The sequence below is a fragment of the Cyprinus carpio genome, chromosome B8 (genome assembly GCF_018340385.1).
Source record: "Cyprinus carpio isolate SPL01 chromosome B8, ASM1834038v1, whole genome shotgun sequence".
Taxonomy (NCBI): domain Eukaryota; kingdom Metazoa; phylum Chordata; class Actinopteri; order Cypriniformes; family Cyprinidae; genus Cyprinus; species Cyprinus carpio.
The window spans coordinates 29,105,769-29,122,189 of record NC_056604.1 but is presented as its reverse complement, the minus strand read 5'-3'; the positions used below and the strand labels follow the sequence as shown (position 1 = coordinate 29,122,189).

Here is a 16,421-nt window from a genome sequence, read left to right as displayed (position 1 = left end):
ATGACGCTGAATGGTTTTCTGGAGAGAGGCAAGTGCCCTGCACAAGGATGTCGCTTTTGGACTGACACAATTTGAACTTCACCTTTGTCAACACCTCAGTCATGTTGAATTAAGGGGTAAAAGAGGCCGGAAAGTTGCAGTGTTACAGAAAAGACTGTGGTGTTCTGGCAGAAAACCTGTTCTTGTTTGCCAGACCTCATTGTCTGACTCCCTACAGAGGACAGGACTGTTTGAGGCTCTATGCGAGTGAATGTGGGGCTGAAAACCCTGAGCTCCTCAGGTCCACGCTATTACGGAAACATGTCGCAACTTTGTCACAGATCTTGAATCTCAAGAATCATGAGTTAGACCAAGTTGCTGACTTCCTTGGGCATGATATTCGCGTTCAACGTGAATTTTACCGACTTCCAGAGGCTACTACCCAGCTGGCCAAAATCTCCAAATTACTGCTTGCCATGGAGAAAGGGTCTCTCAGAAACCTTCAAGGCAAAACACTTGAGGAGATTGAAATTGAAGGTAGGCGTGGGCTGGTTAGCAGTTTCAAGGCATACAGAAGTTTTAAACAGTCAAGGTTTCAAAACCACTAAAATTTTCTGTGATACCGTTTCCAAAGTATGAGCTGCTTTTACACAAAATTAATTAAATTATTAAGTCATGTTATTGATTTGATATTTACATTTAATATAAAGAATATTATAAATTAAAGGCTTTATTTTTCCTGGCATACATTTTGTATGTTTCTTAAAAATTAAATGTATTGTGTCCATTTAAAAGGTTATCATACTTCCTGAATCTCATACTGGCCCATGCGGTAATGCCATTTAAAGTTAAGTAAAAAATTAGAACTGTAGCAAATGTGTTTTAGCAAAATGGAACACGCATTGTATGTAGGCAATCTATAGCACTTGAATCTCATTATTCATCAAGGTAAAATAATTTATTTTCTTAGATCACCTACAGTTGACCGAATCAAGTGCAGAGAGTGAGGTCGATGAAGGAAATCTCACATATCCACAGACTGGTAAGTACAGTGTGATTTTCTTGAATTTGTTTTATGAAATCACATGACACATGTTAAACTTTATTACAGATTCTACAGAGATGAAAAGAACAACACAACCTGTTGAAGCTTCAGGTACTTATTTATTGTCACCAGATGGTTAAACTTTTAACAGTGAAACAATTTGCTGTGATGTATTGTAACAGTTTCAAAGTTACTTATGGTGTTATTCTACTACCCAACATTAGGGGGACACTGTTGTTCCTTTATGCTAAGGTTAAATACAGGTAAGAAGTAGAAGAAGAGAGAGCTGTTTGGTAAGAGGAAAGCATGGCTTCCCTCTGGTAACCTTACCCATACTGATGTCCTGATTGGGAAACGTACCGTTTTATGCTCAATCAAAAAGGACTCCGTTTACCTACCCTTTTTTGTACCCATGGTCCATTTTGCTATTTCATGGTACATGTTGGAAATAGAAAGGACAAATTTACCAGCTTTGCTTTGGGTCACCGAAATGGGATATTACTTGAAGAGGATAAGAAATGGTTTCTGCTTTTGTCTGGAGTTGCTGTGTGGAGTATTGAATTTGGTCTGGACTGTTACCAAGGATTGAATAATTGGGTACATCTACATTGTCTAGAAGAGTTCTTCTTTCAACTATGGACTGTGGCATATAGCCTAAGTATTCCTGCATTCATTACATCCGACATTACATGCTCATGTCATCATGACTATGCATTTTGTATTTTTAATTGTTGGTTGAGTCATTTGTACTATTGGATTATGGTATGTTAATTTGTTTTGGGTTTATTATTGTGCATTTCACTGTTGTTGTTTTTTCATAATATATCTCTACGAAGAAAATCAAATTTTTTTTTGTTCTAATGTTTTTTTTGACATCAAACAGTTTAATGATTGTGAAAAGTTGGTATGTAGATCCCTCCCCAAAATACTTTCAGATTCATAGTAAACTTTTACCATAGAAGTACGAGTTTGTTATAGTATCCCTAACCAATTGTTATTTCACTGTCAAGTCAGTAACTGTGTAATCTCTTACTGTTTTCTTGTATTTCAGACATAATTCGAGGGGATGTTAATTTGTGTCTGAATTACAAGAAAACATCTCTGGTTGCGTATGATGTCACGTTGGTAGGAGTTACCAACGAATTGGGATCACGCTAGGGATTTTTACCCGCACTGGCAGGCAGGGCACGGAATGCAAATCCCGCACACCAATGTTCATTGACTCGTTTTGGTTTCATTCAAAGGCAATTGGTCTCCCTACTGTGATCCCAATTGGTTGGTTACTCCTACCGACGTGACGATGGCAATTAACCGCTCACGCAAAAAGACTGCACACACAGTTGGTTTGCATTTTACAGGTGGGCTGAAATGAGGTCACAAAGATGCAAAGATGGTGAAGGGTATAGTATGTTTAGTTTGCCAATTTGATTTTTGAACGTTTTCTGGTTTGGTCTGCATTCTGCAAAAGTTTGGATGAAAGCAGACTGACTGCACACGCCAAGTAAAATTCAGTCCCATGGATTTAAGTTTCAGTGGAAGAGGCAAAAACATAAGAAATCTCATTATTATTGGGAGAAAGAGACACAGGAGAGTAAACATTCTCTTCATCTAATTTGAACATTGCAAGTTAACCAAACTCACTCTGTAATACTTGTACTCATTTTTTTTATTTGTTTGTATGTATTTAATGGAGTAAATTACATTTGATTACAGGTTCTGCAGGACTGCTGAATGCTAGGCAACTTGTTGAGAAACCTCCAGGCATGTCTGCGCCATTATCACAAGGTTAGCCCTTATCCTGAATCTACTAACATGTACACCTTTTTTGATTGCTTTAAGGTTATGAAATAATGCACAATGTATTCAGACCTCCTCTACTTGTTTCAATTTAGTTGTCACAGCAAAAATTGAGATAAATGCAAGGCACGTGAGCTAAATTTCAAGTGATGTGGAGTACAGCAGTAGCTTTAAATGATGACCAGGACACTCTTTTCAATCTAACAAATTTACTCATTAAAACGTTGCAGTGTAACAATGAACATAAGCATGGCTGCCACTTTTCAATGTATACGACGGCAACTACAGCGTCTCAGCTTGCTCTTCCACTTTAAAATAAAATTCACAATGAATTTTAAGAAAATAATGTTTTTACCCCTTCAACTGTTTATTTCTCAATTACTGTATATAATGTAAATATGTTTTAACTTAAACCATATTTGAACTTTCCTTTTCAGCTGATTTTAAAGTACACACAAATCCAACTTGTATTTAAATGTTTTAATTAAACATTTTTCCACATTCCCCCGATGAACAACTGTTTATCACTAATTACCCCATATTTAATAAATCTCTAAAGGATACTGCCATTCAAAAGTTTGGGATTGGTAAGATTTTTAATGTTTTTTGAAGTCTCTCCTACTCACCCAGGCTGCATTTATTTGATTAAAAATACAATAAAAACATTATTATTGTGAAATATTATTACAATTTTAATTAACTCTTTTTAATTTTAATGTATTTTATAATGTAATTCCTGTGATCAAAGCCGAATTTTCAGCATCATTACTCCAGTCTTCAGTGTCACATGATCTTTCAGAAATCATTCTAATATGATGATTTGATGCTCAAGAAACATTTGATTATTATCAGCATTTGATATTTTTTTTCCCCCAGGATTCCTTGATGAATATAAAGTTCAAAGGAACTGCAGTTATTTTTAAATAGAATATTTTTCAACATAATAAATGTCTTTACTGTCACTTATGATCAATTTAATTCGTCCTTGATTAATAAAAATATATTGATTTCTATATTTTTCCTTCAAAAAAATAAATAAAAATTCTTACTGAACCCAATTTTTTACCAGCATCATCACAGGATTAGGATCAAAAACAACGGCAACAGGTCTCCTTAAAACACTGCCTGTGAAGGTACAAACAGTGTAGGAACACACAAGTCCATCTCTTTGATCAAGATGGCATCTCCCACTTTCAGCATGTGAGCTGACTTCAAGTCCATCAGCAGTTCCAGAAACTAGTTAACAGCTTCTGCAGATATCTCCATCTCATGTCCTCTCTGCTCACTCTTTGGTGGTAAGGACGCAAGTCTTTTTCCCATCTGAAAGTGCGAGTTTGAATGGCTGGAGCACTGATGCATCACATCAGCATGGCCTCCACCTCCTGTAAGCATGGGAGGCTGACACTGGATTTGACAACGGCCCTTTATATCTATCCATGTCACTTCTAAGGGAGGGGACCATAGTGTGGTGGGCTGATCTATTTCCGAATTTGGTAACACTTTACATGCTGAAACTGACATGACACCTTAATAATCATGACATGACACATGTCATAGGAAGAAACTGTCAATAGGAAGGTTTTATAGAGCCACTCACAGAGCCAATTCTCCGACTCCACTGTCAATAGTCGAGGCCAATTGCACTATAGAGCCACTCACCTGTATCTAAGTCACACAGAGCCAAGTCAGTCAATCTCCGATCTCCATCTGCCTATCATGTGCTATTAAATTACAATACACAGAATGTATTTTAAAATACAGAGTATTTTAAAATGCACGTGTGTCTGTAAACATGTAACGTTGGGTTTGTAATTATAGTTCTATGGCAATGTAAACATACTTGCACATTATAAGAGGTGAGAGATCTTTATCCATAAAATTGTAAGTAGTTCAGCATCACATGAAACCGAAAGTAACTGTCAAATAATGTCAATCAATAAATACTTTAGTCTATAAAGAACTGCCTGATTGCTAAATAGGACTGAAAATCATTGCATCTCAAATCAAAATGTTTTAGAAATCATTAGAAAATTGGCTCGTTAAGAAACCACTTTGAATCTGCGTAAGTCTTTAAAAAGCTATGTAACAGTGGTTAATTTAATAATGATTATATTTATAAATTTTTTGTATCTTAGCATTTCTGTATGTGTCATTATGTGATCCTTATTAAGCAATAATTTTCAATATAGTAAACTGACAAACAGCCTTATTCATTATAACGGGATACTTTATTTACATGTGAAGTTTATATCCGTGCACAAATGGGTGTATTTTAAGACCCCAAACTCCCGTCTGGTTTCAAAATCCACGGCTTTATTTCTGTAATGGACACAAAACAATAAACGAGCACATTTGTGATGTTTTGTATAACTGGTCTGTAAATACACATACAGTATACACATAAGGTTTGCTACATTCATATGACAGTTACATTAATCTCCAAAACACCAGAAAGCATGGCTACAACTAAAACAGTTTTACTATAATAAAACCATGGTTACTTCTCTTAAGAGCTGGCTAAAATATTTAACAGAGATGATAATATAACACAAAAAAAACCCTAAAACACTCATGTAAGGCACTTATGCAGTCGTTATTTGTATTGTATTTCAAGTGTTTTTTGTATGTAAACGTTATGTAGCAAATAAGTTAACTCACCGACTGTAGTTAGCATCGTGAGTCGAGCGATTGCTCCTCCAATACAAGGACAATTGTCCAATAACAGACATCTGCTATATCATTTCTCAGCACTGTTGCGATTTGAAGACTTTGTTCTGTGCCCGTAACTTTGTAAACTTCTCTCTAACCGATGCCAGTGTGTGCCGGATCCTTAACATGGTGAGTTCTGCGTTATAACGCGTCTTTGTTTCTACAGATGCTGATAATTTTCTTCAGTCTGAAGTAAGATGGAAGGCATCTTCTGTTGATCAGTAAAGTACTGGTGATCCCAAAAGTTTTGAAGCCCAACGATGCAAACATGGCTATTGAGTGTCATGCGCTCAATTATGACTTTATTTTTTATTTTTATTTTTTTTTTTTTTTATGCAATATGACATAGATGTCTTTATGGTTTAAGATGTCTTTATGACACCTAGACAAAAACCAATACATCATAACCTGTCAGTGTCTTTTCATTCAACTTGACATTACCATGACAACATAAATTGTAATAAACATGATATAGCAGATTAATTATCATTGGCTTCATGACAGCCAGTGTCAAAACCAGCCACCTCACAGTTTCATGTAATGCTTACCCATAAAGCTAAGTGGTTTCTTAATATGATTAATCTGTCATGTTCACTTCATGTAAAGTGTTGCCTAGAATTTATTATTTGGTGGGATGTCTCTTTGTTAGTTACCTGGTTTGCTCCGCTGCAGTGCTCTCTCTGTTCTCAACATCGTTTTCCAGAAACTGGATGAGCTGGTCGACTTTCCACTCACCACTGGAGTCTTGTCAGCTCCATGTCTTTTGGTATAAGCTGTAGTAGCACTGGACATAGCATGCATCCATATGTCTCACCGTGAACTACAAGTCCAGGCTGCAAATTTGGATTTCACCTTACAAAGAATATTCATGATTTAAAGGGTCTATTAGTTGTTTGACCCCATAAAGGAGCATCTTCTGCTTCATAGTATTTGTGAAACTTACCTACAACAGATAAATGCTTCTGGTGACAATTGTTTTTTGTTTTGTTTTTAGCATGTGAAAATGCAGATGGAAAGGGCAAAGAACCCAGCAGAAAACTAATGGAGGACAAAGAGCCTAGCAGAAAAAAGACAACGAATAAACAGTCTGGTAAATGCTCCTACACATACACGTCACTAAACACCAAGTTACTTAGGGTGCTTTCACAACTGCCTCATTTAGTTCGGTTGAATCGTACCAGAGTTCGTTTCCCCCTTTGGTGCGGTTCGTTTGGGCAGGTGGCACCAAAGGCGGACCAAACAAGCGTACCGAGACCTGCTTGAAGAGGTGGTCTCGGTACGCTTTCAAACGAACTCTGGAGCGGTTCTTTTGTGGTGAGAACGTGATCCGATCTCGAATAGACCCAACTGCAAAAAGTAATTTTTCATTTCACATATAGGAAAAATATATCAATTGAAAGTGATCTTCCCTATGCCCTATATTGCCGTCGAAGATCATAGCTTTTAATTGTGCAGGGAGTTGCACAATTGTCTCATTGTGTGGCCGCTAAAAATAAATTTGGAGAATAGAGCAATCAAAAACATCCTTTTATTTACATCTGGAGTGAAAGTTTAAGCAGTGTCCTCTTCCTGACGTGCCCTTCAAGGGCACAAAAACATAGTTTGAAATTCGTCCATACTCTTTCTTGCCAGGCTTGGGTGTGCTAGGTTTTTAATAGCCTGACGTTATCCTACTCAATTCTAGTCAGAATTTGAGTCCGATACCGTTCCATTGGGCTGATTATGGGGTGTGTCTCAACTGAACCAGGAAAAAAAAAACCTCTCATCTGATTTTTAAAATCTATACAACTGAGTGCAGAGCCATGGAGTTGGAGTTCAGATTCAAAAGGTTGAACACGCGTGCTCTTTGGTGACGTGGTTGATTACGTTACTTTTGTTCAGCTGTCCATCATCGTATAAAGCCCACCCTGACAAATTGATTGGTCTGAACTGTGTCTCTTCGGGCATAGTTGCGCCTCAACGGAGCTAACACCAGACCAAACTTCCTGTCCTCAAATGTTGTGGGCGGGGCTAAGACAAAAATTCAAACAAACCAACATTTTAATATTAGGGGCATTTTTTTTTATTAAGGGCTGATTTAAATATTTTTAAAAAATATGATTGGATTTTATACTAACCTTAATACAGTGTTCCACTATAACATCTGTGTGCATTTACTTTTGTGCATGACTGCATTTTCCATTAATGCAACATCCACAATAGTGCTTAATTTGTAAAACAAAAGGTTCTGGAACGCAAAAGGCCTATTAGAGCAGAGGGGTGACGTGATGAGGCAAGTGCAGGTCCCGGAATGCGCAAAAAAACGGTGCTGAAAACCGCATGCTATGTGCTCAAATACGCCCTGTACTACACTAATCTTTGGCCGTGTTTACATTTATGTGTCTGCCTTTTAAAATGCATTACTTTTGCCACGTTTGCGCCTTTCATTTAGATTACTCCGTTAGATTACTCCATTAGATTAAATAGTTTGTCTTCAATGTGTGTTAAGAACTGCAGATAAACAAGGGATGCATTTTTTTTTTAGAGTGGATAGGAAGGCGTCCTGTATTGGTCCTGCACCACAGTATGACTAGATGTGGATGTCATCTATCAGTTAATGTACTTACCTTTTGACCTTCACTCTGCTCCGTGCCTTGGTCATGGAAAATTCTTAATGAACTTGAAAAGGCGCTAAAACGCAGATGAAAAGATGGGGCAGAGCCGAAGCCTGCCACTTGGCTGGATGGGGGGCTTGAAAGACTGGGCAGAGTCAAACCTCAAGCCTGGCTGGTTGGGGGGCTTGAGACCATCGCAGGGCGGGCTAAGCCCTTGACGCCAGGCCAGAGCAAAGCACGCAAGCACTTAACGCTGATTGGCTGCCTTTGCTGCCACTCAAAAGAATGTAAACTTCTTTCGGTGGCAGGCCCGGCGCCACAAGGGGGCAATGCCCCCTCAGATCTGACTTGTGCCCCCTCTGTTTCATTTTTGTATTCATGGTTAAAAATAAAAATGTTCAACCTTTTGAGTTAAATAATTTAACCTTATCCCCATGGGATTTAGAATGTTCAGTGTTGTGACTCTGACATTACTGCCAGATTCAAACATCTTTCGTGTTGGTTGGCGCTGAGCCAGATACGGACGAGCTCAACGCTTTCATATCACAACTATGCAGTGTTTTCAACCTCATAATGTTTATTTTAGATTTCATACATTTAAATAGGCTACACATAAGCACTGGTAAAACAATAGCCTACATTTGGAGTCTAAAGCAGCAAAAACAATCTATTCAAATATAATTTGCCGACGTGTGTTTTTCATATCAGATAAACACAGTGGAAGTAGGCTAACTATGAAGTTTACTCTATTGTTATAAAGATTTTTAAACGACCAAAACACACTCACTTACACATATTTGAGAATCGGAATATAGGATAGTTGATGACATGGTAAGTAAGTTTGTGAATATTTCCGAATAAAAAAGGAAAAACGAAATTAAGGATAGCCTACATCTACAATTACAATTATATTATCTTCGCTGCTTCACTTCACAAAAAAGACACGTTGCCATGGAAACAGAAAACTTAAGGGGGAAACTTCTAAAATAACTGTCGCCTTGAAAAATCTTACTCTCGGGAGTCAGTTAGAATATTTTAAACTTAAGTGTGAAAGGGTTAATTATTCATAATAAATGACGCTGGCTTATCTTTTGTCGACTGTGTGATTACCAAATCACATTAAAAAGTAAAATACAAAATCAAACAACATTACACATCATAAAAACAACTGTTTAAAATTTGCTAGTCTCTGGTTACCTGCAGTTGCATATGGAGTGTTTTAGGGAGCGCTGTATTTAAAAATCTGTCGTTGCAAAGCGAGATCTCAGTGTGTATTAATCATTGATGGTGTAATAAAGTTAAGCCCCCTTAACAATTTCACATGCCCCCTCAGTCATTTCATCCTGCAGCCGGGCCTGTTCGGTGGGAATGTAATGGAAAATTGGCACACCGCTTACATACTCACAGCCTGGAAGAGCAAACCTCGGAACACGACTGTTTCGTGTTGAACTTCACGAACACTGCTGGAAATTCCAATTTGAATTTGATTCGATCCTCGATTATCTCCCCATTAATTGACTAATAGCAATTTATACATGCTAATTTACATATCTGAATAAAATAAAAATAATAACAATGATGATGATAATAATAAAAATAATAAAATGGCAGTTTTTGATTGGATGCTTTAGTCACCAACAAAATTCCCACAGTTCCATTTGTGTTATGCCATAGTTTGGACGCGTTTATTATTATTCTGTTTTGTGGAAAAATGAATAAAAATAAATCATATTTTGCGAGGACGTATTTTATTTTTGTTGTCCCAGCCCTAGTTGTTTAAATCAATAATTAATCAATATTGAATTTACTTTTTTTGAATTTACAATTTTGACCAACTGTGACTGTAAAGCTGCTTTGACACAATTTGCATTGTAAAAGGCGCTATATAAATAAATGTGACTTGACTTGACTAAGACAAGGTAAAAATGGTTTTTCATTCTGTCACCAAAAACTGTAATAACATGCCCATTTGAGCTGGTTTGGCAACACATGGGCTCGAACATGAACATTGAGGAACGTTAAGTGATGAGTCAAGATTCTGCTTATGGCAGTTGGATGGTAGTCAAAGTGTGGAGATGATGTGAAGAACACTATGCTGATGCTGCACCTGTAGAGAAACATCTTTTGGTGGAGTCAGTGTGAAGGTTTATCTAGTTTAAAAGTTGAGTTTGTTTTCATTGATTTCTTTGTCTTTTTCTAGTTCCTCTGGAAAGTGCTAGGAGAGCAAAAAAGCATCAATGGTCTCCCATGGAGGTTGCCGCGGTCATGAGACATTTTGACGAACACATCAAAAAAGGAAAACTGGCCACTATGATTGAATGCCAGCAATGCAAGGAGGCAGAAGATCCTGCTCTGGCTGGTCGCTCTATTCTAAACATAAGAGACTTCGTAAGAAATCGTGGTGTGACTTTGAAAAGAAAAAAAATCCTAGCTATAATATGGAAATGTGATGAATTGTCCACCAGTGATGTCATCTCCACACAGTCCATTTAGTTCTAATTTGGTTTAGTTTGCCTGTTAAGTTATGTTTCCGGTGTTCCTTTTTTGTCCTTTTCCAGCCACTAATCAGTTACCATGGAACATTCATTTACTAAAAAAACAGTTATTAGTCATGAAGTTCATCATTATACCGTGCATTTAAGCTCCTCTTTAGTTCTCATTTTCTGTCCGGTTTTTGTTATACCTGCAGTTTTGTTGCTGTCTGCCTGTCTGTGGATTTACCGGAGTTGTTTTATTTAAATCTCCACATTGATTTTGAAGCGTTTTCATCTTCATTAAAACATTTCACAAAGGGAACTGAAGACTGTCTTTCCTCTCTCCTGATTGTACTCATCTACATCCTTTATAAACTAATTCCACTTTATACACTGGTGAGGTGTGTTGGCCAAGGTTACAGCCATGTGAGGTGTGTTGGCCAAGGGGCATTTCTATAAATTAAAACGTGGAGGAACCTACAAGTCCTAGGTTATTAAATTTATCCACGTCTTAAATTTCTTACCTCTGTTCATTCCTGAAAAGTGCTGTTCACAGAAAATAAAGTGGTAAATTAAAACGTGGAGGCAGAAACTGTATGATAGGTGGCCTCTAAAATGGAAAGTTCTGCACTTCGTACGTCACTGGATCACACTTCAATCTAGTTTTAATTATTTTTTTAAAGAGTATACACATGTAGGCAATCATATTTCACGCAAATCGTGCCATAAACTATATTTCGGGTGTTGTGATCTGACTGTACATTGTGGTTTTGCTGAAAAACAAACCTTAAATTTAGTTTAGTATAAGCAAAAAAATCCTTTCTGGGTAAATTTAACCAACTAGCCCGTGGCTTACCTGAGCATTTTGCAAACATAGAGCACGCAGAAGCGAAAAATCAACACTGCTTTATTGAAAATCAACTTAAACAGTAGGGCCATCGAGTCATCATGAGCCACCAGCAAGTCATCTTTAGTGTTACAGAGTTTTCACTTAGGAGGCTTTTGTTTACCTCAATGCTGTTTACCCTGTTTACTGCCTTGACTTTAATGACTTGACTGCTCTCTACTGCAATGCACTCTTCTCATTCAGCACTCCACAAAACGGCTGCGACTGGCGGTCCGAAAGCAAGAAAGTACTGTAATAGACTATATATACTCCAAAAGGGCAATTTTCTTTTTACGAACAATTCAAACTTTTTTGATAGTACATTATTTGTTTGTTGTACATCTTTTTTGTTGTACATTATAAACATGCATAAACATTATGGGGTAGTTTCCTGGACAGGGATCATCTTAGCCAAGTTTAATTAGGAAATATAACTAGTTTTTAACAAACATGCCATACTAAAAACATTACTTGCATTCTGAGGCAAAACAAAGGTCACTGATGTATTTATAGGTATGTCAATGCAAGTTGTTTTCAGTTCGGACAACTCTTACTTTTTTTTTTTTTTTGTATCTAGAACTAGATTAATTTTAATTTCTATTCACAAATAGTATGGATTCTGTTGCTCTAATACTTGTCTGTTTAAGGTTCCATTTATCCATGTTTGACCCTTTAATACACAGAGTTTACATGTTTGTGTATGTGTATGGCCATGGTCCTGACAACTAAAGTTGGCCCTGTTAATTACTATTTGTGTCATGGGCGGAGCTAATTACCTTATTATGGTTTGTCCTCTTAATACAGCATGGTGTCAGGTTCTTGTATTTTGAGTTCTTATGTGTTTATTCACATTTTGAAGTGAGATTTGTGTTGTATAGCTCAAATAGGATTTTTTAAGATTTATTACATCTTTCTAGCACAAGTGGAAAGGGGTGACTGTTTAGTGTTGCAAAAAACTGGTTTGAAACAATAGTCTTCCTAATTAACAAAAACCAGTATGTGTGTGTGTGTGTGTGTGTGTGTGTGTGTGTGTAATTGGTCTCAGGTGCATGGTGTGATTGTTATCAGGTGAGCAGGAGATAGATGACAGCTGTGTGCAATCAGTGTAATGGATGATGGGAAATGTAGTCCAGGTTTTGTGTAACAGTCTGTGTAATGTGAGGCCATGTAGTGAGCGGGTGACCTCTGGTGGTGAGTGAACAGTGAATTCATGACACTGTGCTTGATTGGCCAGCCAACTCACCTGGCCTGGTATTGTCAAGAAGAAGATAAGTAACAACCGACCAAACAATACAGACAAGGTGAAGGCCATTATTAAAGTAACATGGGCTTCAATAACGCCTCAGCAGTGCCACAGGCTGATCACCTTCATGTCACGCCGCATTGAAGCAGTAATTCATGCAAAAAGAGCCCCAGCCAAGTATAGAGTGCATAATTAAACCTACTTTAGAGATCTTGAAGATTTCTGTTTTGTAAATCTTTTTTTTTTTTTTTTTGATTGATCATTGAGAAAATATTCAAATTTTTTGAGATACTGAATTTTTTATTTAACCAATAAGTAAATAACCATCAGAATTAAAAAAAAAGAAATATTTCTGTTTGTGTGCAATGAATCTAGAATATATATTCTAGATATATATATCTAGAATATATATCTAGAATATATATATATCTAAGATTTACTTTAATAAACATATCAACTTAAGTTTTTTTTTAGATGCACCTGTATAATGCTACAGTATGTAACTTAAACATATCAACTTATCTGCTAGCGAGTGCTGACTTTACCATCAGTTCATTACATTCTAAGGATATTTTAAACCGTGTGTGTGTCATGTGTGTGATCAGACGCTCTGTTTATCACGTTCAGCCGTGAGTGAGTCTGGCATGTGAGAGCGCTGTGTGAATAATCATACTCACTGATGGAGCTGTGAAATGCAGCATATGACTGTGTGTGTGTGTGTGTGTGTGCTCAGCTCCTGCGGGTTCAGGTGTCTGCGTGTGGACAGAGCAGCTCCTGCAGCGAGTGTGTGAGCGCCGGCGATGCTTACTGCGGCTGGTGCACACTGGAGGGAAGGTAAAGCACTCGCTTTCGTCACTCACGCTGCAAACAGAGAAATAAAGCAATGCTTTTCCAGGATCACGTCTTAATTAGCAGAATATATGGTACTTTTTCATAATTTTTGAGCTCTCAAGCATCCATCTCCATTCACTTTCACTGTGTGGAAACAGTTTCTGCTAAACGGCATCTCTCATGTTTGAGGGCAGAAAGAAAGTCAAAGGTTTTTGGAGAAGCGGCCCCTTGGGATTTAGTCACCATTACGCAAAGAATGACAAAATTTGTCGAGCTGCATGTTTCAGAGCTTGAGATGTTTTGGGCTGGATTTCCTTTGGAATTTATCTTTATTCAAGGGTTTTCCTGAAATTTCCTGAAATATAAGATTTTATTTTATTTTTTAATTTTTTTTATGCACCTGTATAATGCTACAGTATGTAACTTAAACATCTTGCAACATGTGAATTCATGATCTCCAGCAGGGATTCGCATCCTATGTGTATTGCATGCATGGTTGTCAAACATGCTTAGGCCACACTGGTGGATGCAGAAAGTTGGGCACATATAAACCTCTGGGTCCTACTTGCATCCGCTCTGAGGGTCACCGGCATGGGAGCCGGGCACACTAACAAGAAGGCTCCCTCTCCCTCTCCACTTAGGTTCTTTCTTTGTTGGGGGACATTATGGATGTTTACAGATTACTTCAGCTGTTAGCAGAAGGTGACGAGTTGGAAGGAGATGATGCTAGGAGGTGTTAGCTTGCCTTCACAGTGATGAACTGGATAATGAGGAGGATGACGCTATCCTGTCTGCAGCCCAAACATCCTGGCCCATGAGTATGTAGAGTGGCTATTTGGTGTCGACTGTGGTGGATTGCAACTTAGATGAGATTTTTAAATGTGTGGCAGCGGCTGCTGCAAAGTCTAGGTCTGTTAACCCCTCTAGACAAAAGAAGAGGGAAGAAGAGGTTTTCTGTGATGTCTCTTCCCGAGTCTGCCATGTCTGATCCACCACCTGCAAAAAAAAAAAAAAAAAAAAAGTGAATGTGGTGTATGAATGAAAAGTTCAGTGTACCACAAGTTTAAGTGCAAAAACCTTAGGCACCAGAAGGATGTAGTCTGATAAGTTCAAGCACAAGTTATCAAAGGTGATGTTACAAAGTACTTCAGCCCCTGGGTTTAAAGCAAATAAAAAAGAATCTCTGTTGCATCCAGGCTCCATGGTGAGGGCACAGGGAGACTAAATTAAAATATCAGTGAAATAAAAGGCTTCAGTTTGCTGTTAACCCCCCTCTATAAACCCCCACAATGGGTTCATAGCATCTGTGGTGATAGGGGATTCAGCTCTGGTAGTAGAAGTAGAAATATCTTCCATTTTAAAGAAAAGAGCTATAAGACGAATTCCTGTGGGGGAACTCAGAAAGGCTTTTACTCCCATTATTATAATTATTATTATTTAATTCCAAAGAAAGATGGGGTTTAAGCCTGATAATGGACTTGTGTGATCTAAACATGAACTTAAGAAAGTACAAAGTCAGAATGCTCACATTCTGAGTGTTGCAGAGAGTGTGCATTGCAGGACACAGAGATTAGGTTTACCCACCATATATAAGGCTTAATTTATGTGTCCCATACGTGACCTGCCTTATCCCATTTTATGACTGCTAACCACCGACCGATACAACTGCAGCAGTGCTGATCACTTAAGAATGATCACTGACACCTGTCATCATCAAATCACAGCCACCCTCACACAATATACATTAAGTAAATCAGAAATTGTGAACATAACTGTTCGAGGAAGTCTGCAGAATCCTCTGCCGCCTGGTCGCTCATGCTTCACATTAACACCAATTCAGTCTGTTTTAACTTCAGTAAATCAGCTTTAGCAGATACAAACAACGTGATTATTTATCATGAGTCCAACATCCAGCCGAGCAATAAAACAAACAATCTACCTAAGACGTGATCAATAAGGAAAGTTAGCTTTCACTATTGTGCTGTTGTAAAATAAAGAAAAAACATTTAACATTTAAGTAATTAATAGCTTATTCTTAAGTGTGGACCTTATTCTTGAAACACAAAATGACCAATAAAAAAGTGTCAAGCACCTAAAACAGCCCATATTAAATCTGTAAGTTGTCTTTAATTGAAAAATGTGCATTTTCATGCATACTAATGTATACTTGTCCCATATTTTCCTTTTCTGAACTCAACCCTAACAGAGATGCTCACGTCTCATCTCATGAATCTGTTGATTCCATCTCAGGATATACAGTAGGGCATCTGTAGATCAGGCAAACGCAAAGTGTCTACTATACTTCTCTCACAAGGACGAAAGAGTGCCTTTGGGTGTGGATGCGCTAACACACCCATGTTCATGTTGCTTTTTGCATTCCCACCACTTGGTCTAACTTCACAGATCCTAGACAAAGTAAGAGAAAATGTGTTACCTCTTCTTCTGATATTCCCTCTCATTGGCCTGGAAGACTATGGCTAGCAGAGGTTCTTCAGCTCCTTCAGGGAGAGACATAGCCACTCTCATGGTGCAAGGACCTCCTGTCACAAGTGAATGGGAATATATTTCACCCCCATCCAGAGCGGACCCTGTTTAAAACTATGAAGAGTGTTCATATTAAGCTTTTATCTTAGAAAACAGTCTTACTGCTTGCTTTAGTTTCAGCTCAGAGAGCTGTGGGAGATACAGAATGAGTTATCTCACCATGCTTCCCTAATTGCATTACATGGAGGAAGAGCATGCTTAGAAGCTGGGATCACAGCAATATATATACATATATTAATCATAATCATGTAGTATGTGTTATCAAAGATGCCATCTGAGAGAAGTGCCAATGAGTCACTGATGCCTGAGTCATACTTGC

General features: G+C 37.8%; 1 protein-coding gene across 1 annotated transcript; it reads left to right on the top strand.

The window, feature by feature from the left end:
* LOC109071012 lies at window positions 1-10,826 on the top strand. Its single transcript, XM_042729118.1, has 7 exons — window positions 1-28; window positions 115-516; window positions 950-1,021; window positions 1,091-1,135; window positions 2,738-2,809; window positions 6,525-6,620; window positions 10,325-10,826. The coding sequence occupies exons 1-7, from the start codon at window positions 1-3 to the stop codon at window positions 10,615-10,617; spliced, it is 1,008 nt and encodes a 335-aa protein (XP_042585052.1). The 3' UTR covers window positions 10,618-10,826.
* The last annotated feature ends 5,595 nt before the right edge of the window (window positions 10,827-16,421 follow it).